This window comes from Tamandua tetradactyla, chromosome 6 (assembly GCF_023851605.1).
Source record: "Tamandua tetradactyla isolate mTamTet1 chromosome 6, mTamTet1.pri, whole genome shotgun sequence".
In the NCBI taxonomy this organism is placed as follows: domain Eukaryota; kingdom Metazoa; phylum Chordata; class Mammalia; order Pilosa; family Myrmecophagidae; genus Tamandua; species Tamandua tetradactyla.
Genome location: NC_135332.1, coordinates 53,829,892 through 53,856,650, shown reverse-complemented (window position 1 = coordinate 53,856,650; position 26,759 = coordinate 53,829,892). Strand labels below are relative to the sequence as shown.

The window sequence follows — 26,759 nt, the reverse complement described above, 5'->3', positions numbered from 1 at the left end:
TATAGTATATATAGTAATAGATTTTATAGACTTTTTTTTTTTTTAATCTTCCTCTTGTCCACTTTTATGGTATTGGGATTTACCAAGATTCCCACTTTACCAGTGTCCTCTTCTGTCAGTATAGCAAAGTGCAGAGACTTAGTGGTTTTACGGGGGTTGGTTTAGTGATGAAGAACAAGTCGAGTGTTCTCCAATTTTGCAGTTCTTTGTCTTGCAGTATTCAAAATGTTCCTGCCTGCTTCTTTTCTCCCTCATCCTCTAATTGGGAAAGGGTGCTTCTCCTTTCTTTTCTGCCTCTTTAAATCACACATCTCCCTCTAAATCGTGCTTACTTTGAAGTCCCTTCCCTCTAATTTGTGCTCTTTTTTTTAATAGAAAATTTAGACTTTGGTGGACTTAAGTCTTTCTTACAGAAGTTTTAGATCAATCATAGGCCCTTTTGCTAGCCTTCGTCATCTGTGTTACCTGCACTTTATCTTGGTCTGCTTTTTTTTTTTCACAAAGCCTTTTGATGTGATTGGGATTGGACAGTCATGTGAGAGTGCATGATGAGATTTGGTAATTTTTTTCTTTTTATTCACAATTATTTTGAAGTTTCAATATTCTCTGACAAAATTACACTGAAAGTTTGGTATCTGTATAGATGTAATTTTTCCTTCTTATTTTCTGTAGCGTTTTGTGAGGAAATATTGGTGGATAGATGACTAGGCTGCCATCAGTGTTTCCAGCTACCTGGAAGTTTACCTTACTTCTTGTAGGATATATTCAATATAGAATCCTACATTGGAAATTATTTCATTTTCTCTGTGCCACTTTCAAGGTAGCATTTTACTGTACTTTTTTTCTGTTGTTGAGAGTGAGTAGTTTCTCTTAGTTATAACTGTAATTCTTTGAATTTAATATATTTTTGTTCTGATTTTTTTTTTTCCTTGTCTTTGGTGCTTTGCAGTTTCGTTGATGTGCCTAGATACGGATATTTACTTTTTTGGGGTGGGGTGGGGTGGGGTGGGGTGGGGTGGGGTATATGGTCCGGGAATCGAACCCAGGTCTGCTGCATGGAAGGCTAGCATTCTACCACTGAACCACTGAATGTTCATTTTTTCATACTTGGGATTAATTGAGTTTCTTTAATCTGCAGATTGATATCTTTTATGAATTTTGGAAAATTCTCAGTCATTAGCTCTTAAAATAGCTTATAATGCTTAATTCTTTCTCCCCATTCCTTCTACAATGATCAAATCCACATTTTTATGTTATGTTAAATCCACATTTTTTAACCTTCTCCTTTGTGTTTTACCCTTTTTTTTTTTTTTCCTCTGTGCTGCGTAGAGAATTTCTACTGGTAAATCTAGTTCACTACTACTTTGTTCAATCTGCCACTACAACCATCCATTTTAATTCCTGTATTTTCAATTCTAGTTCTATTTATTTTTAAAATCTATTATTTTATAACTTCCTATGAATATTCTCAATATATCTGAAACCTGTGCAGACCTTTTCTGCTTGTCCTTATTCATGCTGCATTATTTCTTTGCCTTCTTGATTTTATCCATGTTTTGTGACTGCCCTTGAAAAATTTGTGGAGTCCCTTCTAGTTGACCTTCCACTAGATAAATCTGAGTTTAACTCAGTCACCAGGGGATTCTATCACATGGCTTGACTTTGGACCACCCAGGTTATGCACATCTGAGTTAAGTTCTAGAAATCATATTTCCTATGCCCAGAACTTCTTTAAATGTACTCCATGCAAGTCTTGTTGGATAGAACTCTTTATACAATCCTTCCTCTTTGCCCTCCCAACACCCATATCTTCCAAACTAAAATCCAGCCATCAACTCTCTGTACTGTCTTCACTTTTCTGTAAATATAAAACTATTCTAAAATAAAGTCTATTTTGTAGAAATCCTCTGATTCAGTTACTTAAAACCTACCTACTCCCTATCTCTCCCATTCTCTGTCTTTAGGATCAGTTGTTCTGGGCACCTGATATCTTTCAAAGCTAAATTCAAAGCCTATTTGGTCTTGAAAAACTCTACTTAGGAACCATTCAATACATAATAAGTATCAATAATTATAAATAGTGCAATAAGTTCAAAAATTTGGAATTAGTGGTTTAGTTCTAGCAACTAGACCCTTCTCAAGACCCCTTCACTCTGTCTCAATCTCAGTGGCACCTTAAGCTCAGAACATAATCCATATCGTCATAAGAATTTTTACCTAATTTGTTACCTCTTTCAATTTGTACTATCTTAAACTTATCCACTTGCTACTTTTCTTTTCCACTTACAGTTTATCACTGCCGCCTCATATTGCTTCTAATAGAATCAATAAATTGTCCAATTTTAATGACTTTAAGGCAGCCCTCTCAGTATACTCCCAGTTCCAAATAAAAATCTTCAATATAGTTAAATAATTCTCTCACTTTGTTTTCAATCTTTTTCTAGGCTGGCCTCTAAACTTCAGCAACTTTGTACTCCACATGGGCCAACCTCTCTCATTCTTGCTCACTTCTTCTGTATGTGTTTATACAGTACTGGGGTAGAGGATGTTATCTGACTCCAGTCAAAAGGCCAAATAAATAGTTGTCTGCTTTTAACATTCAATTTACTAAATAAGGTATAAATTGTGCCATTGAAGTAAAAATTTGTCTTTGTTGATTTCATGGTTCATTGCTCTTACTTTGTGGGCAATAATTAATGGCTTACCTGAGGTTAGTAGTAAATAGCAGAGAAACAGTTGACATTCTAACTGCAAATGAGAAGAAAAGATGAAGACCACACGATGGGATTTGTGCATGACAGAGTAATGTATTATCACTGAGCATTATGCTAACTTTGCTGAGAAGAACCAGCTCCTAGAAATCTGAAAAATTGAACATGATCAATAGATTACAATTTATAATACAAACCAAAATGTTCTTGATTTGGGTATGAGAAAACTCCTGAGAAAAATTCAGTAAAATATTTCAAACTTTGGAGGAAACAAACATTGTTACTGTTCAGGTCTCCTGCAGCACTTTAGGCTGTTTCCATTGCAAAAAAAGATAACTACAATCTAATTTTATTTAAAACTAAATATGAAGCACTTGGCACAATTAACTTTACTACCATGTATGCTACAGACAATCTATTGAACCACATAATGGAAAATTTCCTAGCATTTTTTTAAAGTATTGGTGTCCAGGGTTTCTTCTAGGTTGAAAAGAACAGCTATAAACAGATTTTTGTTTTGTTTGTATATTTGATAAAATAACATCCTTTTTAGAACTTGTTAGTTTGTACAGGCTAGTGTGATACCCTGATGCATCCCAGCACAATTTTAGCAGAGAACAAAAAGTATTTGCAAAGTCCTCTTGGGGGACTGGGGAGAAAGGAGGAAATAGTAAACTTCCTGATCTGGGAAATTTCTGGTATTTTCATAAGCAGTAGGGACAATAAATTCATTAGGCCAAGCTTCAATCTTGGAGTTCATCCCTATGAAACATACCTGCAAAGGAGAAGCTGAGCCTACTTATAATTATGCCTAAGAATTAACCCCAGAAAACCTCTTTTGTTGCTCAGATGTGGCCTCTCTAGGCCAACTTGGAAGGGGAATTCACTGCCTTCCCTGCTACATGGGATATGACTCCCAGGGGTGTAAATACCCCTGGCAGTGTGGGACAGGACTCACCAGATGAGCTGGGACCTGGCGCCATGGGATTGAGAAGGCCTTCTTGACCAAAAGGGGGAAGAAAGAAATTAGACAAAATAAAGTTTCAGTGGCTGTGAGATTTCAAACAGTTGAGAGTTTATCCTGGAGGTTCTTATGCATTATATAGATATCCTTTTTAGTTTATGGTGCATTGGATTGGTAGAAGGAAGTACCTGAAACTGTTGAACTGTGTTCAAGTAGCCTTGATCCTTGAAGATGACTGTATAACTATATAGCTTTTACAGTATGACTGTGTGACTGTGAAAGTGTTGTATCTGATACTCCTTTTATGGAGACATGAGTAAAAAAATGAGGGGTAAAATAAATTGGGTAGATTGAAATACTAGTGGTCAATGGGAGGAAGAGGTAAGGGGTATGGGATGTAAATGTTTTTAATTTCTTTTTCTGGAGTGATGTAAATGTTCTAAAAACAATCATGGTAATGAATACACAACTATGTGATGATATTGTGAGCCACTGATTGTATACTTTGGATGGACCGTATGTATGTGAAGATATCCCAATAAAAATATTTTTATGAAATACATCCTTTTGGGCAGTGCAACAGTGGCTCAGTGGCAAAATTCTAACCTGCTATGCCAGAGACCTGGGTTCAATTCCTGGTGCCTACCCATGCAAAAATAATAATAACATCCTTTCAAAGGGATTAAAAACAGCAAATGAAAGAAAATGGATGCTGGTTACTTTGGGTGTTCAATTCTGCATCAGATTTTGTACTGAGTCCTACACTAACATTATTTCGTTTAACTCCCACCACAGTGCTATGAAGTATTGTTCTTTAACCAGTAGAGAAACTGAGATTAAGTAGAGGTAAGAAACTTGTGTAATACAAGGTCACACGAGGAAGTAGAGCCAGGAATCAATCACAGATTAATCTAACTTCAAAGTCTATGCTCAACCTCCATGCTTTATTTCCTAAATTTTACATAGGATTAGAGAAGAATAATTTTTTTAGAAAAACCAATCACTATTGAAATAAGGCTTATTTCCATTTATAATTCTCTGGTTTGGACCATGAGTTCTTTGTCAGCAGAGCCCATGTTTCTTCTATAACTTTCTTTTCTCAATTCCTAGTACAGTAGCAGTATTAATAAATTGCTGCTAAATGAAAAGGGATATTAAACAAAAGTGCCAGGATGACATTTATTTTAACTGAGTCTCACCTGGAAAAAAAAAAAAATTTTGAACACATAAGTTTTAAATGGGTACATAAGCCTTTCAATGATCAGTTTTGTGGTGGTGTGAAATGACTGGCCATATATTAATCCAGCCAAGAAAAAACAGAAAAAGAGAACTGTGGCCACCATATGATATGATTATTTGAAAAATATTGCTTTCTTTTGAGTCAATTCATGAAGACAGAAGAAACACTACAAGTGTATTCCATATTCCTAGAAAAACCAGATGCATTCTTTTCAATTTAGAACTGTAACTTTTTTCTGGTATAGTGCTTTTGAAAAAAGATTATGAGACAAAACACAAAGAAAGACAAACATCATAAAATAAATTTTATACAGGATTAGATCTGTTTACATATAAAAAACAGAAAGGACCTCATTACAGTTAGATTTCACATAAATTACACAGATTGATTTTTTCAGACTACTATTCAATTTCATTTAAAGTCCCTTTTAAAAATTTCATTTTGAAGGCACAGTGCATGAAATAAACCAGACTGAAGCACTTGAGATGAATGGGTGTTGGACACCTCATATAAACAGCTACAGATTGTTTTGGTGCTGGGGAGTGTCACTGAAAAAAATGAAGAAGTGAAAAGTTGATCTTTAATCTGAGCATTAAAAACACCATTATGTCATACCTCCAGAACATCTGCAGCATGGCTAACATAGAATAAGTACCTTGTACATTCATGTTATGCCATTCATAAGAATTATAATAGTTATACATATTTACATAATTTATATTCAGTTGCCTCAAAATGGTAACCTACCTTCAAATTTCATAATATATTCTGTTAAATCAAAGTCAACCAGGACAATATTTTGAGTCAAGTGGAATATTTGTTAATTATTGATAAAGAATAGAGAAATGGGTATTGGGTGAAATTTCTTCATAAACTAGAAATCCAAGTTCATTTGATATTACTCAAAGATCTTAATCATCTCACAAAAATCTGCTTTAATCAAAACAAATCGGAAACCCAAAGACTTATCAAAAGGTTGCTAGACAGAAAATCTTAGTGGAAAAGGGAAACACTGGGTTGCTACTGTTGAAAATAATTCCACTAGAGAACTTTAACATAGGGTGCTATGCTATAATAGCTAATCAGCTTTCAAAACAGGAGGGACAAAAGCTGGCACAAGTATATTTCTGGCATTAAGATAAAACTATTTAATGCTGAGAATAAATGGAAATGGAGGAGCAGGTCGTGATTCTGAGTAACTTCCTGTTGCTCAGAAACACAATAAGCTCAGGCAAAAGCACTACCTGTTATTTATTTATCAGCTCATAATTAGCTTTGAAGTTCAATATTCATTAATTTAGCAAATCTTGTTCAGGTCAAAATCATAAAAAATTAACAATCACATTGGGCCAAATACAATATGTTTCCTCTCTGAAGGATGGCAAAGTCCCAACGCAAATTCCCTTCAGTGAGAAGTGCAAGCAATACTCAAATGGATAGGGTACGCTTACTATTCAAGCATTCAGCAAAATACATCAAAACCAAAGAGTCTTTCCTTCTGAAATTACTTGGGCTCATCTTACTGAACTACATAATCAATATAAGCACATTTACAGAGGCAAATACTTTGAACATTACCTACTCAGTTACTTTGCTTTTATTAAAGAGCTGGAAACGAACACAGTTGTAAGCACAGGGCTTACAAACTGATCACCAGGACAAAAATCATGCCTTGTGAATAAAGAAAGGCACAATTCAGATTTGGGCAAATTTCTTAATACTGTGATAACTTACTTTCCTCCATGACTCCAAGGAAATAGAAAGCCCCAAGGAAAAATACAGAAGACATGCATTCCTCATCCCATATGGCTTTGCGCCTAGGCAGTTAATGTGGTCTAATCTAAGTACGTTAGACCCACAGTTAAAAAACAAAGCAGGGCTAAGAACACAGTCTTAGTAGTCATGGATCCTATACATTCACGTTAATAGATAACACAGGCTGAGAAGACCTTATTTTCCCATGTACTACATTATTTAAAATTCATTAAATATTAAAGAATTATAGCAGAATTTGGTTTTCCTTTCAGAAAAAAGTACTAAAGAATTATTTGTGTGTTCATTTCTAAACAAATTTTACCCATGCTTAAAAGACAAACCCTCCAGCCACTGTGATATAAAGACATGTTTAATGCAAGAGAGGAGTAAACTTAAAAGGTATCCTCTAGTGAGAAGAACTGCTAACAAAGGCTGTCATAACTTTGTTTCATTTCTAGCTGCAATGTCCCAAGCAGAGGCAGTCATTTTTAGGCCCCTTGTTTATTTCCACTCTTAAAAATAAAGCTGAAAAAGAGCACCACCACCATGCTACCCAATTAAAGAAGACAAAGTATTGTTAAAAGAAATGAAACCATGCATATTTCATAATTATTAGCACCACATAAACTGTGTTCTATGTATGTGGTGGGCTGAAAGTAGGGTGGCAAAGGCTCAGAATTTAGAATTGCTAATACCAGGATTAACACCAGAATGGCTTAAGTTAGAACCACCCAAATTTATCAGCTATTCACTAAAAATGTCATGACCTCATTACTTCTGCTAAACCAAATCTCTTTTTATAAGTCACTTTAGATTGCATTCCACATAAAGCTTTATGAATGCCCTAAAAGGGTGGTAAATCACTCCATTTGAAGGCCTTGAGATGACTGATAACATTAATGGAAATAGAATACAATTTGAAAGATGAAAGCAAGTTTTTAGATCTCCAGATTTAGTACAAATTAAGCTACAACTTGGCCATTAAGAAATTCAAAGGTATTAAACCATTAGATCACTGGTAAGATTTTTAAAAAGCATCATTTTCATTTAATAGCATGATTCAACAGACATAATAAAATGCAAATCTTTCAGGTGTTTGCAATAACCTGACTGGCACTGAAAATGACACTTTCACACCACAGTCTTAGATCACAGGGCAGTCCATAGTCTACTTTTTTTTTTAATGGAGAGAGGCATATTTAAATGCTTTCAAGTGAACTTTTAACAAAATTGGTCAATCAAAAATAGACTATAAAACAAAACATTAGGACAAAGAACCCAATCACTTGCAGAGGTCTATGTGAACAAGGCTAGCCAAGCAGTTTCACTAATAGTATGCCATTCAAGGACATGGTGTGGGCTGGAGCATGAAGTGTAGATATTTTGTGTTCAATTGTAGGTTAAAAACGTGGAAGTAGGGCTCTTCCATCCTTCCAGATGTTTTCAGTAGAATTCAGATCTTGTAGACTGTTGGATCATCTGGAAACCATAAGTATACAATGTAGGAAAAGGTTCAAATTTAGGAAACATTAAAGAATCAGGCATTCCTAGAATAAACTAGTGCTTCACAGATAAAAGCAGCAGCACCTGTGAGTTTTTACCAAGTTAAAAGATAAGCAACATAAGTTTTAGCTGTTGCTAGATCTCCCTCTCAGTGCCATTCTAATGGACATTTAGATCTTTCACAACAAAGCCAACAAGTTCTCCCTTAAAATGGGGAGATTTAGAACTTTGCTAAACCTTACAAGAGAGGTAGTGAAATGCTGCTTAGAGTGCAGCCCCCCCCACCCCCAGTTCTCATCTAGTCATGAAACAGGTAGAAAGCTGAATGTGGAGGTCCATTTATTCATTTTCTAATGTCATATATGTTTAAAAATCAATTCAATTTCTGTTAAACCTGAATAATAAGAGAAATTCCAGCTAGTTGATAACTGGAGAAAAGTATTCTTCAATAGGCTGAGAGAACCTCGAGTTTTTAAAGCTTTATGTCAGATTCTGACTGCTGTCCCTGCCTTAATGTTTCTGGATTCTTTTGGCCATTGAAATTAAAGGAAAAAAAGCTAAAGCCACTAGTAAAACCTGATGTGCAAAATACAACATCCACTAGTTGGCTTTATGCAGTTATTACATAAGCTCCAAACAGTTCATCTTAAATTAAAAGGAAAAACAAAGTGGCTGCCCCATCTCTGCTGCATAAATAGAAATCAGATTTTTTTTAAAGGTACGAGTTCTTTAAGGAAGGGAAGTTCAGAACTGCCAACCAAATTCACAGAAAATACAGATTTAGCAAGTTCACTCCCCAAAGCTCTTTGAAGAAGCAAAGTAGTCTCTCTTCTTAATGCAGTGTCTCCCAAGAGGAACTGTAAGTTTGCTTGGTAATTATGCGGGGAGATAAGCAAGGTTGTGTGTTTCAATGTTTGCTAGAATATAATGTTTCCTCTTCAGTGTCTGTTTCATCCTGGAACTCATGGCTTAAGAGGGATTTCTTTGAGCCCGTTGACATCATGCGAATTTCATCTTCATACTCGTCATGATGCTGCCTGAGCCGATGGAAGCCATCTTTGTGTCTGTTAGACTTGATTGAGCAGATGCACCAAATAATGCAAGCTGTTAGGATCAGTGCTGACATGGTGGCCCCTGGCAAACAAAAACCACCATGAGAGTGGTGCTCCAATTTAAGGACATAAGTAGGCAGCTGCTTACAACTGTACATTTTATTAGGTGCCCCTCACTTATTTTATTTTTATTTCATGAACTTAAAAACAACCTTTTGTTTTTAGAGAAACAGTACATGTACAGTAATCAAAACTTAAATATATACATAAGCAAAAATACCAAAAACTTAAACCCCACATTCCCACATCTTCACATTGCTATTACCCAGAGATCATTTTTTTTAATTTTTAACTTTTTTGTTTGTTTTTTAATCTTTTTTTATTGCATAATATAACATATATACAAAGCAAAGAAAGAAAAGAGCTATAGTTTTCAAAGCACTTTTCAACAAGTAGTTACAGGATAGATCCCAGACTCTGTCACGGGCTACCATACCATCATCTCAGATTTTTCCTTCTAGCTGCTCCAGAATACAGGATGCTAGAGGGCTTAAATATTTTTTTATCATCACAATCGACATTTTTTTCTTTTTTTGTGAAAAAAACATATACAAAAAAGCTATAAATTTCAAAGCACAGCACCACAATTAGTTGTAGAACAGATTTCAGATTTTGACATGGGTTACAATTTCACAATTTTAGATTTTTACTTCTAGCTGCTCTAAAATACTGGAGTTTAAAAGATATATAAACTGAATGATTCAGCATTCATATTCATTTGTTAAATCCTGTCTTCTCTGTATAACTCCACCATCACCTTTGATCTTTCCATCCCTCTCTTTAGGGGTGTTTGGGCTATGGCCATTCTAAATTTTTCATATTGGAAGGGTCTGTCACTAATATGGGGTAGGGAGATGGAACTATTTGATATTCTAGAGAGGCTGGGCCCTCTAAATTTCAGGACTTATCTGGATCAGGGACCCATCTGGAGGTTGCAGGTTTCTAGAAAGTTACTCTAGTGCATGGAACCCTTGTGGAATCTTATATATTGCCATAGGTATTCTTTAGGATTGGCTAGAATGATCCTGGTTGGGGGTTGGCAGGTTATGATAGCTAGCAAGGACTAACTGAAGCTTGCATAAGAACAACCTCCAGAGTAGCCTCTTGACTAATTTGAACTCTCTCTGCCATTGATACTTTATTAATTACATTTCTTTTCCCCCTTTCAGTCAAGATGGAATTGTTGATCCCACAGTGCCAGGTCTGGATTCATCCCTGGGAGTCATCTCCCATGTTGCCAGGGAGAATTTCACCCCTGGATGTCATGTCCCATGTAGTGGGGAGGGCAATGATTTCACTTGCAGAGTTGGGCTTAGAGAGACTGAAGCCACAGCTGAGCAACAAAAGAGGTTCCCCAGAAGTAATTCTTAGGCATGCCTATAGGTAGTCGAAGCTTCTCCGCTAACTACGTAAGCTTCACAAGAGCAAGCCTCATAATCGAGAGCATGGCCTATTGATTTGGATTTCCCTAAAGTTTGACACAGTATCAGGGGATTCCCTGATGGTAAGGTTTAATAGTTCCATATTCTTTTTCCCCTTCCTCAGGGGACTTTGCCAATACTTTTTGATTATCTGCTTAATATACTCTAGGATCTATCCAGGCATTACAATAATCTATACAGGATTAAAGGACCTCATTCTTATTCTGTGCTCCCTTGTGTTTCAATTGTTCAAAATGAGCTATACAGATAGCTCATTTGAATTATACAGATAGGATGAATTAGATTATGCACTACAGAAAATTTCGGTTCCACATAGAATAAACCTGTCTTCCAATGGTCTCAATGAGTATGTGTGATTCTAAAATACAGACGCTGTCCTCCTTACCCCTATGTTCTGAATTACTTTAACCCCAACCTGTTTGGCTTTGTTCTTATCTCTAAATATCAGGTTATTTAGAGATATATACCCAGAGATCACTTTTAATAACCCTAGTACATGCAAAGGCCCAGCTTCTCCAGAACACCAATTAGTTCCATCCCCCATCCCATATTATCAACAGTCCCTTCCAACATGAAAAAGTTAGAATAGCCATAGCCCAAATACCCCTAAACAGTGGGAGGAACATCAAAGGTGATGGTGGAATTATACAGAGAAGGTGGAGTTTAACAAATGAGTATGACTGCTGAATCATTATATTGCTATTTCTTTTAGTCCCAGTATCTTAGAGAAGCTAGAAATAAAAACCTAAAATTGTGGAATTGTAACCCACACTAAACTCTGAAATCTGTTCTACAACTAATTGTTGTGTTGTGCTTTGAAATTTATTGCTTTTTTGTATATGTTATTTTTCACAAAAAAGAAAAAAAAGCCACTTGTGATGATGAATGCACAGCTATATACTGATACTATAAGCCACTGATTATATACTTTGAATGATTACATGGCATTTGAATATATACCAATAAAAAAAGAAAAAAGAAAGCTTAGAGGGATTGCTTACATGCTTTGGTTATACTTTACTGTGCTTTATGGGGCAAATTATCTGCTATAGTGGTACTGAGGTATTTACGAAAATCTTGGGATATAGGATAATAATAAAAATGGACATGTGTTGAAAAAAAATAACCCTAGTACATATTTTTCCAAATCTTTGAGTTTTTACTTGTATTTTTTTTCTTTTACCAAATGAAATTACACTGTACCTTCTGTTCTGCAACCTATTTTTTTCAATCAGTGACCTCTACTTTTCCTTTGCATTTCATAATAAAACCCTCATTTATTTAAAATATCTGTATATAAGGTTAATTATCAAAGCAAGAGTCTTAAATCATAATGAAATTAAGTTCCCAAAGGAAAGGGACTTTACCAGCAGCAGGGGCTGAGCGCAACCAAACACCAATTGTGGAATTAATTAACAAATTCTTACAACTAAAAATAGGCCCCCAGCTCCGCTGGTCAAAGCGGAGGTCGCTGATTTTTGCCCTGGTGCCAAGGGGGCAGGGCTGATGGAAAAAGAAAAAAAAAACAAAACAAAGGTTTTTATGGCTGTGTTACTACAAAGGCTTGACTGCCTTTGGATACAATGGCACTGTTTCTCAGGCTGCAACTGCCCAAGGCATAGGCAGAAACAAGCTCATTTGAGGGCTTGTCTGGAGCCCATGCCTTCCCCAGGGAGGGGTGAGGCCCAACTCAGGTGGTATCCCTCCCTCAAGGAATTCAGACCCCAGGACTTGGCAATTTGAAGCCATTAAAACCAGCCTACAACTTCTCTGTCTCCACCACACCCCAGCAGGGAGAGTCTGCCAAAGTTAAAGGTACCACATCATCTTATGCAGGTAGGACCTGCAGGCAGATAAGCGGCACATACTGGGCAGGATAAGAAAAACAGAGTCCAGAGATTTCACAGGAAGGTCTTTCAACCTGCTGAGCTTCACCCTCAGGGAAAACTGATGCAGGTGACTCTTTCCTCCTGACAGGGGGCCAGTTTGGTCTGGGAAAATCTGGTTGGGGTCCATAATAACTAAGTAGATCCTCCTAAGGGTGGTGGGGGGGGGGCGGGGAGGGAGGGCACCATACAGACAGGGCAAGAAACAAGAAACCAAGAACTGAAAAACTCTCCTCTGTTAAACAAAACCTAAGCTAGCGGTCCAGAAAAAGCTGAACTGAATGTCAAAGAACAGACAGACAACAAATTCATCCAGCAAGAAAAACTTAGGTAAAAGAAGTGAAAACAATCTCCAGAATAAACTAATTAAGGTAATTAAATGCCTAGATGCCAGCAAAAAATAACAAATCACCAAAGGAAAATTGAAGATATGGCCCAGTCAAAAGAACAAACCAACAATGCAAATGAGATACAGGAGTTGAAATAATTAATTCAGAATGTATGAACAGACATGGAAAACCTCATCAAAAATCAAATCAGTGAATTGAGGGAGGATATAAAGAAGGCAAGGAATGAACAAAAAGAAGAAGTTGAAAGTCTGAAAAAACAAATCACAGAACTTATGGGAATGAAAGGTACAGTAGAAGAGATGAAAAAAAATGGAAACCTACAGTGTTAGATTTCGAGAGGCAGAAGATAGGATTAATAAACAGGAGGATGGGACATCTGAAATCCGACAAGCTAAAGAAAATATAGGGGAAAAAATGGAAAAATATGAGCAGGGACTCAGGGAATTGAATGACAATATGAAACGCATGAATATATGTGCTGTGGGTGTCCCAGAAGGAGAAGAGAAGGGAAAAGGAGGAGAAAAACTAACGGAGGAAATTATCACTGAAAATTTCCCAACTCTTATGAAAAACTTAAAATTATAGATCCAAGAAGTGCAGTGTACCCCAAAGAGAACAGATCCACATAGACATACTCCAAAGCACTTACTAATCAGAATGTCAGAGGTCAAAGAGAAAGAGAGAATCTTGAAAGAAGCAAGAGAAAAGCAATCCATCACATACAAGGGAAGCCCAATAAGACTATGCATAGATTTCTCAGCAGAAACCATGGAGGCGAGAAGACAGTGGGATGATATTTTTTAATTACTAAAAGAGAAAAACTGCCAACCAAGAATTCTATATCCAACAAAATTGTCCTTCAAAAATGAGGGAGAAATTAAAACATTTTCAGACAAAAAGTCACTGAGAGAATTTGTGACCAAGAGACCAGCTCTGCAAGAAATACTAAAGGAAGCACTAGAGACAGATACGAAAAGACAGAAGAGAGAAGTGTGGAGGAGAGTGTAGAAAGGAAGACTATGAGTAAAGGTAAAAAGAGGAAAATTAGATAGGACATATAAAATCCAAAAGGCAAAATGGCAGAAGAAATACTATCCATACAGTAATAATACTAAATATTAATGGATTAAACTCCCCAATCAAAAGACATAGACTGGCAAAATGGATTAAAAAACAGGACCCATCTACATGGTGTCTACAGGAATCACATCGTAGACCCAAGGATAAACATAAGTTGAAAGTGAAAGGTTGGGAAAAGATATTTCATGCAAATAACAATCAGAAAAAAGCAAGAGAAGCTATACTAATATCCAACAAATTAGACTTTAAATGCAAAACAGTTAAAAGAGACAAGAATACCATCTATTAATAAAAGGGACAATTCAGCACAAAGACATAACAATCATAAATATTTATGCACTGAGCCAGAATGCTCCAAAATATATGTGGCAAACACTGAAAAGAGAAATAGACGCATCTACCATAATAGTTGGAGACTTCAATTCACCACTCATCAATGTACAGAACATCTAAACAGAGGATCAATAAAGAAACAGAGAATTTGAATAATACAATAAATGAGTTAGACTTAACAGACATTTATAGAACATTACACACCCCACAACAGCAGGATATACTTTTTCTCAAGTGCTCATGGATCATTTTGAAGGATAGACCATATGCTGGGTCACAAAGCAAGCCTCAATAAATTTAAAAAGATTGAAATAATACAAAACACTTTATCAGATCATAAAGGAATGAAGTTAGAAATCAATAATAGGCAGAGTGCCAGAAAATTCACAAATATGTGGAAGCTCAACAAAACACTCTTAAACAACCAGTGGGTCAAGGAAGAAATTACAAGAGAAATCAGTAAATATCTTGAGGCAAATGGAAATGCAAACACAACATATCAAAACTTATGGGACACAGCAAAGGCAGTAATAAGAGGGAAATTTATTGCCCTAAATGCCTGTATCAAAAAACAAGAAAGGGCAAAAATCAAGGAATTAACTGTCCACTTGGAAGAAGTAGAGAAAGAACAGCAAATTAAGCTCAAAGCAAGCAAAAGGAAAGAAATAATGAAGATTAGAGCAGAAATAAATGAAACTGAGAACATGAAAACAATTGAGAAAATCAACAAAACCCAAGATTGATGGATCCTTAGCAATGTTGATAAAAAGAAGAAGAGAGAGGATGCAAATAAATATGATCAGAAATGGAGGAGGAGACATAACCACTGACCCCACAGAAATAAAGGAAGTAATGACAGGATACTATGAACAACTTTATGCTAATAAATACAACAATGTAGATGAAATGGACAACTTTCTAGAAAGGCATGAACAACCATCTTTGACTTGAGAAGAAATAGATGACCTCAACAAACCAATCACAAGTAAAGAAACTGACTTAGTCATTCAGAAGCTCCCCAAAAAGAAAAATCCAGGACCAGATGGCTTCACATGTAATTCTACCAAACATTCCAGGAAGAATTAGTACTAATCCTGCTCAAACTCTTCAAAAAAAATTGAAGAGGAGGAGAAGCTATCTAACTCATTCTATGAAGTCAACATCACCCTTATACCAAAGCCAGACAAAGATATTACAAACAAAGAAAACTACAGACCAATCTCTCTAATGAATATAGATGCAAAAATCCTCAACAAAATTCTAGCAAATTGAATCCAGCAACACATTAAAAGAATTACATACCATGACCAAGTAGAATTCATCCCAGGTATGCAAGGATGGTTCAACATAAGAAAATCAATTAATATAATATACCATATCAACAAATCAAAGCAGAAAAACCACATGGTCATCTCGATGATGCAGAAAAGGCATTTGACAAAATTCAACATCCTTTCCTGTTGAAAACAATTCAAAGGATAGGAATAGAAGGGAACTTCCTTAAAATGATAAAAAGAATATATGAAAAACCCACAGCTATGGGGAAAAACTGAAAACTTTCTCCCATGATCAGGAACAAGACAAGGATGTCCACTATCACCACTGTTATTCAACATTGTGCTGGACGTTCTAGCCAGAGCAATAAGACAAGAAAAAGAAATATAAGGCATCAAAACTGGAAAGGAAGAACTCACTGTTTTCAGATGATATGATACTATGTCAAAAACCCCGAAAAACCCACAGCAAAACGACTAGAGCTAATAAATGAGTACAGCAAAGTGGCAGGTTACAAGATCAACATTCAAAAATCTGTAGTGTTTCTATACACTACTAATGAACAATCTGAAGGGGAAATCAAGAAAAGAAATTCCATTTACAACTGCAGCCAAAAGAATAAAATATTTAGGAATAAATTTAAGTAAAGATGCAAAAGACCTATACCAGGAAAACTACAAGAAATTGCTAAAAGAAATCACAGAAGACATAAATAAATGGAAGGGCATACCGTGTTCATGGATTGGAAGACTAAATATAATTAAGATGTCAATTCTACTGATTTACAGATTCAATGCAATACCAATGAAAATCCCCTAAACTTACTTTTCAGAAATAGAAAAACCAATAATCAAATTTATCTGGAAGGGCAGGGTACCCCAAATAGCTAAAAATATCCTGAGAAAAAAAAATGAAGTCGGAGGTCTCACACTGCCTGACTTGAAGGCATATTATGAAGCTACAGTGGTCAAAACAGCATGGTACTGGCATCAACATAGATATACTGACCAATGGAATGGAATAGTGTTCAGATATAGACCCTCTCCATCTATGGACAATTGATCTTTGACAAGGCAGTCAACCCAACTCACCTGGGATGGAACAGACTCTTCAATAAATGGTACCTAGAGAACTGGATATCCACATGCAAAAGAATGAAAGAGGACCCATATCTCACACCCTATAAAAAAAATTAACTCAAAATGGATCAAAGACCTAAACATTAGATCTAAGACCATAAAACTATTAGAAGAAAATGTAGGGAAATATCTTATAAATCTTAGACTAGGAGGCGGTTTTCTAGACCTTACACCCAAAGCAAGGGCATTGAAGAAAGAAAGAAAGAAATGGGAACTCCTCAAAATTAAACACTTTTGCGCATCAAAGAACTTCGTCAAGAAAGTAAAAAGACAGCCTACACAATGGGAGACAATATTTGGAAATGACATATCAGATAAAGTCTAGTATCCAGAATATATAAATAGATTGTTCAACTCAACAACAAAAGACAGCCAACCCAATTACAAAATGGGCAAAAGACTTGAACAGACACTTCTCAGAAGAGGAAATACAAATGGCCAAAAGACAGATGAAGAGATGCTCTACTTTCCTGGCTATTAGAGAAATGCAAATCAAAACCACAATGAGATATCATCTCACACCCACCAGAATGGCCATTATCAACAAAACAGAAAATGACAAGTGCTGGAGAGGATGTGGAGAAAGAGGCACACTTATCCTTGTTGATGGGAATGTCAAATGGTACAACCGCTGTGGAAGGCAGTTTGGCGATTCCTCAAAAAGCTAAATATAGAATTGCCATATAACCCAGCAATACCATTGCTAGGTATCTGCTCAGAGGACATGACGGCAAGGGCACAAACGGACATTTGCACACGAATGTTAATAGCAAAATTATTTACAATTGTAAAGAGATGAAAAACAGCCAAGATGTCCATCAACAGACAAGTGGGTAAACAAACTGTAGTATATAAATTCAATGGAATACTATGCAGCTTTAAGACAGAATAAAGTTACAAAGTATGTAATAATATGGATGGACCTTAAGGACATTATGCTGAGTGAGATTAGCCAGAAACAAAAGGACAAATACTGTATGGTTTCACTTTATGAACTGACATTAGTAAATAAACTTGGAGAATTTCATTGGTAACAGAGACCATCAGGAGATAGAAATAGGGTAAGATATTGGGTAATTGGAGCTGAAGGGATACAGACTGTGCCACAGGACTGAATGTAAAAACTCAGAAATGGACAGCACAATACTACCTAACTGTAATACAATTATGTTAAAACACAGAATGAAGCTGAATGTGAGAATCATAGAGGGAGGAGGGCTGGGGGGCACAAATGAAATCGGAAAGAAAGATAGACGATAAAGACTGAGATGGTATGACCTAGGAATGCCTAGAGTGTATAATGATACTCACTAAATGTACAAATTTTTAAAATGTTTTTGCACGAGGAAGAACAAAGGAATGTCATTACTGCAGGGTGCTGAAAATAGATGGTAATTAATATTTTAAAATTTAAACTTATGTGTGAGACTAAAGCAAAAAATGTTTATTTGGTACAAAATTTATATTTTGACTAGTGCATTTCCGAATATAACTTATGTAGACAGCTTAATTGAACACCATTAGTACATGGAACCTTGAGTAGGACATGAGATTTTGTGGCTTTGTCCAGAGTGATGCCCCGATAAATCCCAGAGTGATTTTGAACAGTGAATAAAAAAGTATTTGCAAAATCTCCTTTGGGGAATGGTGAGAAAGGGGGAAAGTTCACGTTCCCCAAGTTGAATTCTGGATATTCTCAAAAGCAGTGTGGACAACCAAAGCTATAGGCTGAGCCCCCAGTCTTGGGGTTTGTTCATATGAAACTTAACCCCACAAAGGATAGGTCAAGCCTACTTAAAATTAGGCCTAAGAGTCACCCCCAAGAGAACCTCTTTTGTTACTCAGATCTGGCCTCTCTCTCCAGCCAACATAAGAAGCAAACCCACCACCCTACCCCTGTCTACGTCGGACATGACTCCCAGGAGTGTGGACCTTCCTGGCAACGTGGGACAGAGATCCTGGAATGAGCTGAGACTCAGCATCAAGGGATTGAGAAAACTTTCTCGACCAAAAGGGGGAAGAGTGAAATGAGACAAAATAAAGTGTCAATTGGCTGAGAGATTCCAGAGTCAAGAGGTTATCCTGGAGGTTATTCTTACGCATTAAGTAGATATCACCTTGTTAGTCAAGATATAATGGAGAGGTTGGAGGGAACTGCCTGAAAATGTAGAGCTGTGTTCCAATAGCCATGTTTCTTGAAGATGACCGTATAATGATACAGCTTTCACAATGTGACTGTGTGATTGTGAAAACCTTGTGTCTGATGCTCCTTTTATCTACCTTGTCAACGCATGAGTAGAACATATGGAATAAAAATAAATAATAGGGGTAACAAATGTTAAAATAAATTTAGTTTGAAATGCTAGTGATCAATGAAAGGGAGGGGCAAGGGGTATGGTATATATAATTTTTCTTCTGTTTTCGTTTTATTTCTTTTTCTGAATAAATGCAAATGTTCCAAGAAATGATCATGATGATGAATATGCAACTATGTGATGATATTGTGAATTACTGATTCACTAAATTAGGTTTTTAACCTGTCCACACAGGTAGTTCCTGGATAAATGCTATACTGCATGCAGTGGCTGTTGTCACCAGCAGCCTCCAGGTTGAGAGTTAATCAGAGGACAAGTGTATGTACTTCTACCTCCAGAGTTCTAAGAACAGTAGCAAAGTTCCAGGGTTTAGAGGGAAGTGGGCCCTCTTCATGAGCTTACAAAGCACTCATTCTTACTTTTACTTATTTTCCTACATTTGTTTTTGAATTTTATATTCCAGGATTTTAGTGTCACCTATGGCCACTGTCCAGAAATCACAGTATACACAAGAACGGAATGATCAAAAGTTAAGAATGTTTGCGTTTGTTTGGTGTTTTTTGGTATTTAAAAAAATAATAATAATAATTAAAAAAAAAAAAAGAAATTAAGTTCCCAATAGCTAATGGGTGGCAGAGAATTAAACCACAGGTGAATTCTAGCTTCTGTGTTTTCAACAAACTAAGCTATTCACATTGCATCTGTTTCAGGCTAAGAATACTTTGAACACTCTACAACAGGCTCTAGGATTTAATCTTGTTTTCAATATACCAACCACTCTCTCTTAACTAAGGACCTCTCCCATTCACACCATTTAATTAAGTTTGGTTACCTGCATTAAGTTCAAATAGCACACAGAAATGAATCAAGGTTCTTTATGTCAAATAGATACAATACAACTGAATATTTGATTATTTTACCACATATTTTTTCTTCCTAACCTTTCAATAATTCAAGCAATGGCACAAATTTACTCTGGAAAAAACAAATATTTCCTCCTTCCTGGATCTTGGAAAAAGAGAATTAATATAAATCAAAGTCAAAGTAATTTATGACCTTAATATAAATCAAATCATTCGTTTATTCAACAACTATTTATGAAGACGCACTACATGCTAACTATGGTCCTAGGCTCTAGGGCTATAGATAAACTTCCTGCCTTCTCAGAATTTATGCTTTACTGGGAGAGAGTGAATATATACAAATAAACAGAAAAATATATAACAATGTCAAGTACTGATAAGTACAAAAGAAGCAAGGTGGAGACAGTGATAAAGATACTATTTTAGCTAGGGTGATCGCCTCTTTCTCAAGGTGACATTTGAGTACAGATCTGAAAAACTAAGGGAGTTGGGGTAGGAAGCCATGAGAACACAGGGGAGAAAAATGTTCCAGGAAAATCATATTTCGATAAGGAGACATTAGGAAAAAAGTGATTAGCCTCAGGTGACTATCGAGGTGATCCACCCTCAAACTGAAATATCAGGACTGGTTTTAATTCAACTACTAAACATTAAAACTTTTTTACCTGATACAGTTACCACAAGTTCCCTTGGCAAACCAAATATCCGGTTATCTGTGTCAAAGACTATCACCACAGAACTAGCTGCATCATGATGCACAAAGACCTAGAAGGAAAAAGTGTCAGAATTATAAAAAAGTTTACTTAGGTATACCATATTACTGCTATATTTTCAGGTCCTTAATAGCAAATCAAGAGGTCTAGTGCCATCTAAAGTATATAAAATGCCATCAAAGTTTCCTTTTGTGGCCAAAGGACAGAAAGATAATCATGTTACAAAATCAAGAAATAATCACACTTTTTATTACTTTATTACCCTCCACATTTCTAACAAGAATTTCAAAAGAAAATAAGTACTAATAAAAATAAGAATTTACATGATACTACTCAACTTGAGTTCTCACCTGTGAATGCTGCTGCTGGTATCCATCAGCAATGGCATTGATGTTATGGAAACCTGGAGCTAACAGCACATGGAAATAGCCTCCCTCTTTGGTGTGTACTTTTATTCCGTCATTGAGTACAATAACTGCCTTAGAGATTGGTTTTCCACTCTTATCTTTAACAAATCCATGAACTCCCTTGTGAACCTGAAATTAAATGTTTAAAATATAAATTTATGTTTGTAATGCCAGATATTCCAGAAACAATAGCTTGAGATGTATCAAAAAACAAAAAAGAAAGAAACAGACATAAGCCTTGTTTGTTCTCTCCACTGACTCTGACCTTGTTTACTTATTCACTGCTCCAGAGTCACTGAGGGAGACAAGAGAAAAGAGAACTTTGATATAATTAAAGCCTAAAGTGTCAGAACCCATATATTCTGATGTCTTTACTGATTTCCTTTTCACCACTGCCTCCAGTAACTTTGTGTGATACTCAAAATTATAGAACCTGCAACATCCTGAATTACCTAAATTACAGCACATTCTGATAAACGAACTCATGCCATCTGTATTAAGGCAATAAAAATGAACAAAACTCTCCTGTTTATATAAGTTTAAAATAAATATTATACACTTTTGGTAAAATATTAAGAAAATATTTTGATAAAGGTTCTCATTGAACATATTCCTGGAAGTTTGCTTCTAGTGAAAAGGGAAAGACTCACCTCCACTAGCATGCTCAGAAGAGATTTTTTATTTTCTGCCCACAAGGAAGGAAGTTGTGCTGCACTAGGAAAGTAGCAGCAACTTGTGTATACTGTGATTTCTGGACAGTGGCCATAGGTGACACTAAAATCCTGGAATATAAAATTCAAAAACAAATGTAGGAAAATAAGTAAAAGTAAGAATGAGTGCTTTGTAAGCTCATGAAGAGGGCCCACTTCCCTCTAAACCCTGGAACTTTGCTACTGTTCTTAGAACTCTGGAGGTAGAAGTACATACACTTGTCCTCTGATTAACTCTCAACCTGGAGGCTGCTGGTGACAACAGCCACTGCATGCAGTATAGCATTTATCCAGGAACTACCTGTGTGGACAGGTTAAAAACCTAATTTAGTGCCTCTTCTCTAAAACCTGTTCCTTTTCTTAACTTTCCTAATACAGTAATGGCATTAACTTATTTTTTCACAGACTTGAAATCTCTCATCTTTTACTTCTGCATCGCACTATTATCCCAGAATTTGCCAAGTTCTGTTAATTCTATCTCTATAATATCTCCAAAACCTATCCCTCCACTCCTCTCCCACTGCCACTACACTAGTACAGGTCCTCAGAACTTCATGTCTAGACTATTCCAAACCAGTATCCCCGCACCACAGTCTCTCTTTCCTCTATCCATCTTAATGTACTTTTTAAATTGTATACTATGACATATATTCAAAGCAAAGAAATAAAAAAGCAATAGTTTTCAAAGCACTCTTCACAAAGTGGTTACAGGATAGGTCCCAGAGATTGTTGTGGGCTACCATATGCTCCTCTCATATTTTTCCTTCTAGCTGCTCCAGAATATAGGAGGCTAGAGGGCTTAAATACTTTTTTATCTTCACAGTCAACTTTAACGTACTTTTAAGACATTAATTTTCTCATATAGCATAGTCCAGATCATGACACTATATCTCTGCTCAAAAACCTGCAGTAGCTTCCCATTCCTTACTCAAACAAAGTGTACAAAGCCTTAAATTCTCTATTTTTGCCTTCCACTGTTCTCGATTCTATCACATCTAACTAAACTAGACTGTTTATTGACCTCTGCTCATACCGCTTCCTCTTTCTGGAGTGTCCTGCCTCACCATCTCTGCATCCCAAATGCCACCTCTACAGGAAAAGCTTACATCTCCTGACAAGATGTAAACTTTCTTGTCTTTGATTTCTCGTGGTACATTGAGAGTTGCTCTCTTTTAGATCAAATAAATTTATTCTGTAATATGGTTATCTGTGTAGCGGGCCAGGGAATATATTTCATCACTATATTCCATTCAGCCAAGTGCCTCACACATAGTTAATTCTCAGTACGTAAAGAAAGGTAGGAAGGCAGGTAGAAATGGAAATGAAGTCAATTTTCTGGTTGCACACACAAGTGGAGCGACCAACTAACCACTTACCTTCTAACAACTCCAGACTAATTTGAAGTAAATGAGAAGATAATTAAAATGCTGTCAGATGTTAATTTAAGGGTTATACCTGTCAAGAAAGCCATGAAGCAGATGCCATTTATTTTGCTATATCAGAAAAGTCACTTGTTCTTTCATTCAAAGGACAATATTCATAATTCAATTCCATTGTCAACATACTCTATAAAGCATACCTTCATGCTGCCCAGGTGACTGTGCCATTCGGCCCCACGCATCACTCCTCCTGGAATATTCTCATCTATGAAAGCATTGAAAGATGAAGGGTCAAAAAGACAGTAAGAAAAGAAACACCTCTTCCCCCCGCCCCCCCACCAAAACAACAATAACAACAAAGGATAGGGAAATAACTACCTGATTTATTTGGGCAACTGGGCTGACCCATGTGCATCGATGGGTGATTATTTGCATAAAGAGATGCCAAATGCTTTAGAGTCTCCTTGTTTTTCACTACAAAAAGAAATATTCATTAATCAGTGGAGAAATATTTTTCTCCAAGTTCAACTTTATGGCTAAGAAAGTCATCTTTCTTCTTCTTCTAGTAAACCTTGCATTCCACTGAGGTTTTTTGATAAATTAATTAACCACATAGTTTTGTTAGCCCAGGATAATCAGACTAAGAAGACAATATCTTCCTTTTATTATAAGGTAGTAATGGTAAGTTTTCGCAACAGGCTACCACACCAAAATAAAAACTTGTTTTGGTATGTTTTTACTAATTTGGGGGCAACCGAGCCTGCAAACAATATTCTTTGTAAACTGCATTAATATCAACCCAACTATCTCCATATACAGTGGCTCCACAGACACTCAACAAGCAACTGTTTGATTCATGAGTCACGATTTAGAGGAGGGGTGGGAAACTGTATAGTTAATATTTAGTTACATACATTGTTTGTTTCTTTGTGAGCAGGCACTGTCCCTTACTCAGTTTTGTATTCCCAATGTCTGTGGACATAATAATTGTTCAATAAATGTTTGTAGACTAAACTGAACAAATGTGACAAGATGGCTAGACTCAAACAAAGGTAGGCCATCCATAGATCAGACCTCTCTCCTCAAGTAACCAAATTCTGTTCATATATGTACAATCTTCTTAGGCTGGTTATTTGCTTATGCAGTGTGCTCAACTGAGCATCATGTAAAAAAAATTTAGAAGGAACATTACCAAATTGGAATTTATTATCTAAGCTTACACAGTATGTATGTGAAGTGACATTCTACATACCTGTCTGTACTGGTTTATCATATGGATAGGTGACCAGCACAGAACCACCATCTAAAGCAACTGAAAGACTGAAGTCTTGTTTCAGAATCAAATTTTCAATGATAGCTTTAGTCTCAGGTTGGGAGGCATTATCTAAAAAGTAGAAAAGCCAAATATAAAATATCAAAAATTTTGTAGTATAAGTAGCTAAGAAACCATTAACTAGGACACAATCAAAATACTAACTTATAACATTTGTATATAAATACTTTATTTCTCCATAAGTCATATGGAAAAATAATCTCAAGAAAGAAAGATACATTGTAGAGGCTAGAGTATTCTGAATTTTATATCATTATTAATGTGTATATGTTAATGACTGTAAACAAGTTTAAAACATTCTTACAGGAAAAAAAGGGGATGACACATCCTCCTTTAAAAATAATTTATAAACTATATAACCTATCTTTGAAAGAAAATAAGATTTTTAGAAAGAGGGTGTTTCCTTCAACAATGTTTGCAAAAGAAAAAAAACTCAAACTAAATATACATCAGTAAGGAAATCAAAATGCCATTAATAGGAACATTAAACATTTATAAATACTGAAATGGAAAGATGTCAATGACATATTCAATGAAAAAAGTTGCAGAATAATATATATAATTGTTGTTCCGATTTATAGTAAATAAAAGAAATGAGGTCATCCAAATCAACATATGCATTTATCGTATGTGGTACGTGTACATAGATATGGGAGGGCAGAGAGAGAGAAAGAGTATGTGAATACACATTATGATACCACTAGTGATAGATCACTCCAGTAGAACTGATCGTATTTTTAAGAAAAAACTGAATTACTTTCATAAATGATAAAGGGAGAAAAGTCTAAAAAGTTTTCTGGATGTCTGTATTCATTTATACTTCACATATATACCTTAGAAAAGAAAGTACTCCCATTACTCATCTATAAAATAGGATCAACCAATTTCCTAGCAAAGAGAAATAAACTTGGCTGTAAAGTGCTTCGATATAAGCCTAAAAATTTGTCTTACTTGTGAAGTCTGTATCCAAGTCTTTGCCATGAGCATTTGTTTGTCCTATTTTTGAAGTACATTCTTTCTCTTGTGCTCTCTCTCGCCCATCTGGGTTTAGAGAAGGGACAATCACAATTCTAGTCCTGTCAATCAACTAAAACAAAAAGAAATCAATGAGTTTATTAGCTCTAGTGCAATCAAAAGAAACTGCCCCATGCCTCAAACAAAAAGTCTTTATTGTTTGTTTTAAAGAGCTTAAAAATACAGAATGAAAATTCTGTCTTGCTCTAAATAAATTTTAAAAAGAAACAAAAAAAAACTATTGCACAACTCATGTTCCCAAGACCTCCAGTTACTGTCCAAAGCTCAAATCCAGCCTGCCATTTGCTATTATATATAAAGCTTTTTTTGGCACAGAGTCCTGGTCATTTGTTTACATGTGACTACTTATCTGTCTGCCCTTTACAGAAAAAATTTGCTGACCACTGGCTTAGAACAAAAACAATTGTGAGACCATATTTTCTAGATTAAAAACTAGAATGAAGTTTTGATAATCTGATAAATATCAAGGGATGTCTGGAAACAATGAGACAGAAGAACTGAAATCAGCATTTCAAAAGACACAAAACAAAGCCCAGGTGGGACAGTTGTCTTATCTATAATAATTTCTCCGCCAGATGACCCATAGGCATTATTACCTACCTGTGTGGTATGAATTAATTTCTGATATACTTCATTCTATATCTTTAGTAGTAGTAAATCGGAATTAGCAATCCACTGGTTTATTTATTCTATTATAAATATTATATTACTATATATTATTTATTATAAATACTTGGGCATTTATAATAAATGTACAGGCCTACTGAAGACAGAATCTCTGGTGAGAGGGTCTTGGCATGTGTACTTTTTCTAAAGCTTTCCAGGTAATTCTGACTCTTGGCTCAAAACAAATGGTAATGATTTATCTTATAAGTAACTAACTGTTCAAGCTCAATTAGATCACAGTGAGACAAATTTTGGTAAAGTAGGAGTTTAAAAATATCAGGTAGGTGTTTTGCTTAGGATATACATTCTCTTAGGGTTGAGAGCAGTATATCACAATTCTGGTCTAATGTGAGAATAACCTCAGGAGCTTTGAAAGGAATTTTGCAGCTTCTGGGAGTGGAACTGGAGTATAAAAAAGAACAAAAAATGTCTTTGATATACTACTTGCAACTTACATGAAGTCAATGGAATTTTCTTTACTGTAGATGGTAAAGTAGTTTTTGATCAAGTCTGATTTAAGTTCATCTCACTTAATCCCAAAGGTCCCT

General features: G+C 35.8%; 1 protein-coding gene across 1 annotated transcript in view; it reads right to left on the bottom strand.

The window, feature by feature from the left end:
* Positions 1-5,206: 5,206 nt before the first annotated feature.
* Positions 5,207-26,759, bottom strand: part of CPD (carboxypeptidase D) — a 136,340-nt gene continuing 114,787 nt past the window's right edge. The window contains exons 14-21 of the mRNA XM_077165422.1: positions 25,462-25,597; positions 24,430-24,561; positions 23,556-23,651; positions 23,378-23,442; positions 21,739-21,870; positions 21,032-21,217; positions 20,634-20,733; positions 5,207-9,307 (exon numbers count right to left, since the gene is read on the bottom strand). Coding sequence (XP_077021537.1) covers positions 9,081-9,307; positions 20,634-20,733; positions 21,032-21,217; positions 21,739-21,870; positions 23,378-23,442; positions 23,556-23,651; positions 24,430-24,561; positions 25,462-25,597 — 1,074 coding nt within the window. The 3' untranslated portion in view covers positions 5,207-9,080. The remainder of the gene's footprint in view (positions 9,308-20,633; positions 20,734-21,031; positions 21,218-21,738; positions 21,871-23,377; positions 23,443-23,555; positions 23,652-24,429; positions 24,562-25,461; positions 25,598-26,759) is intronic.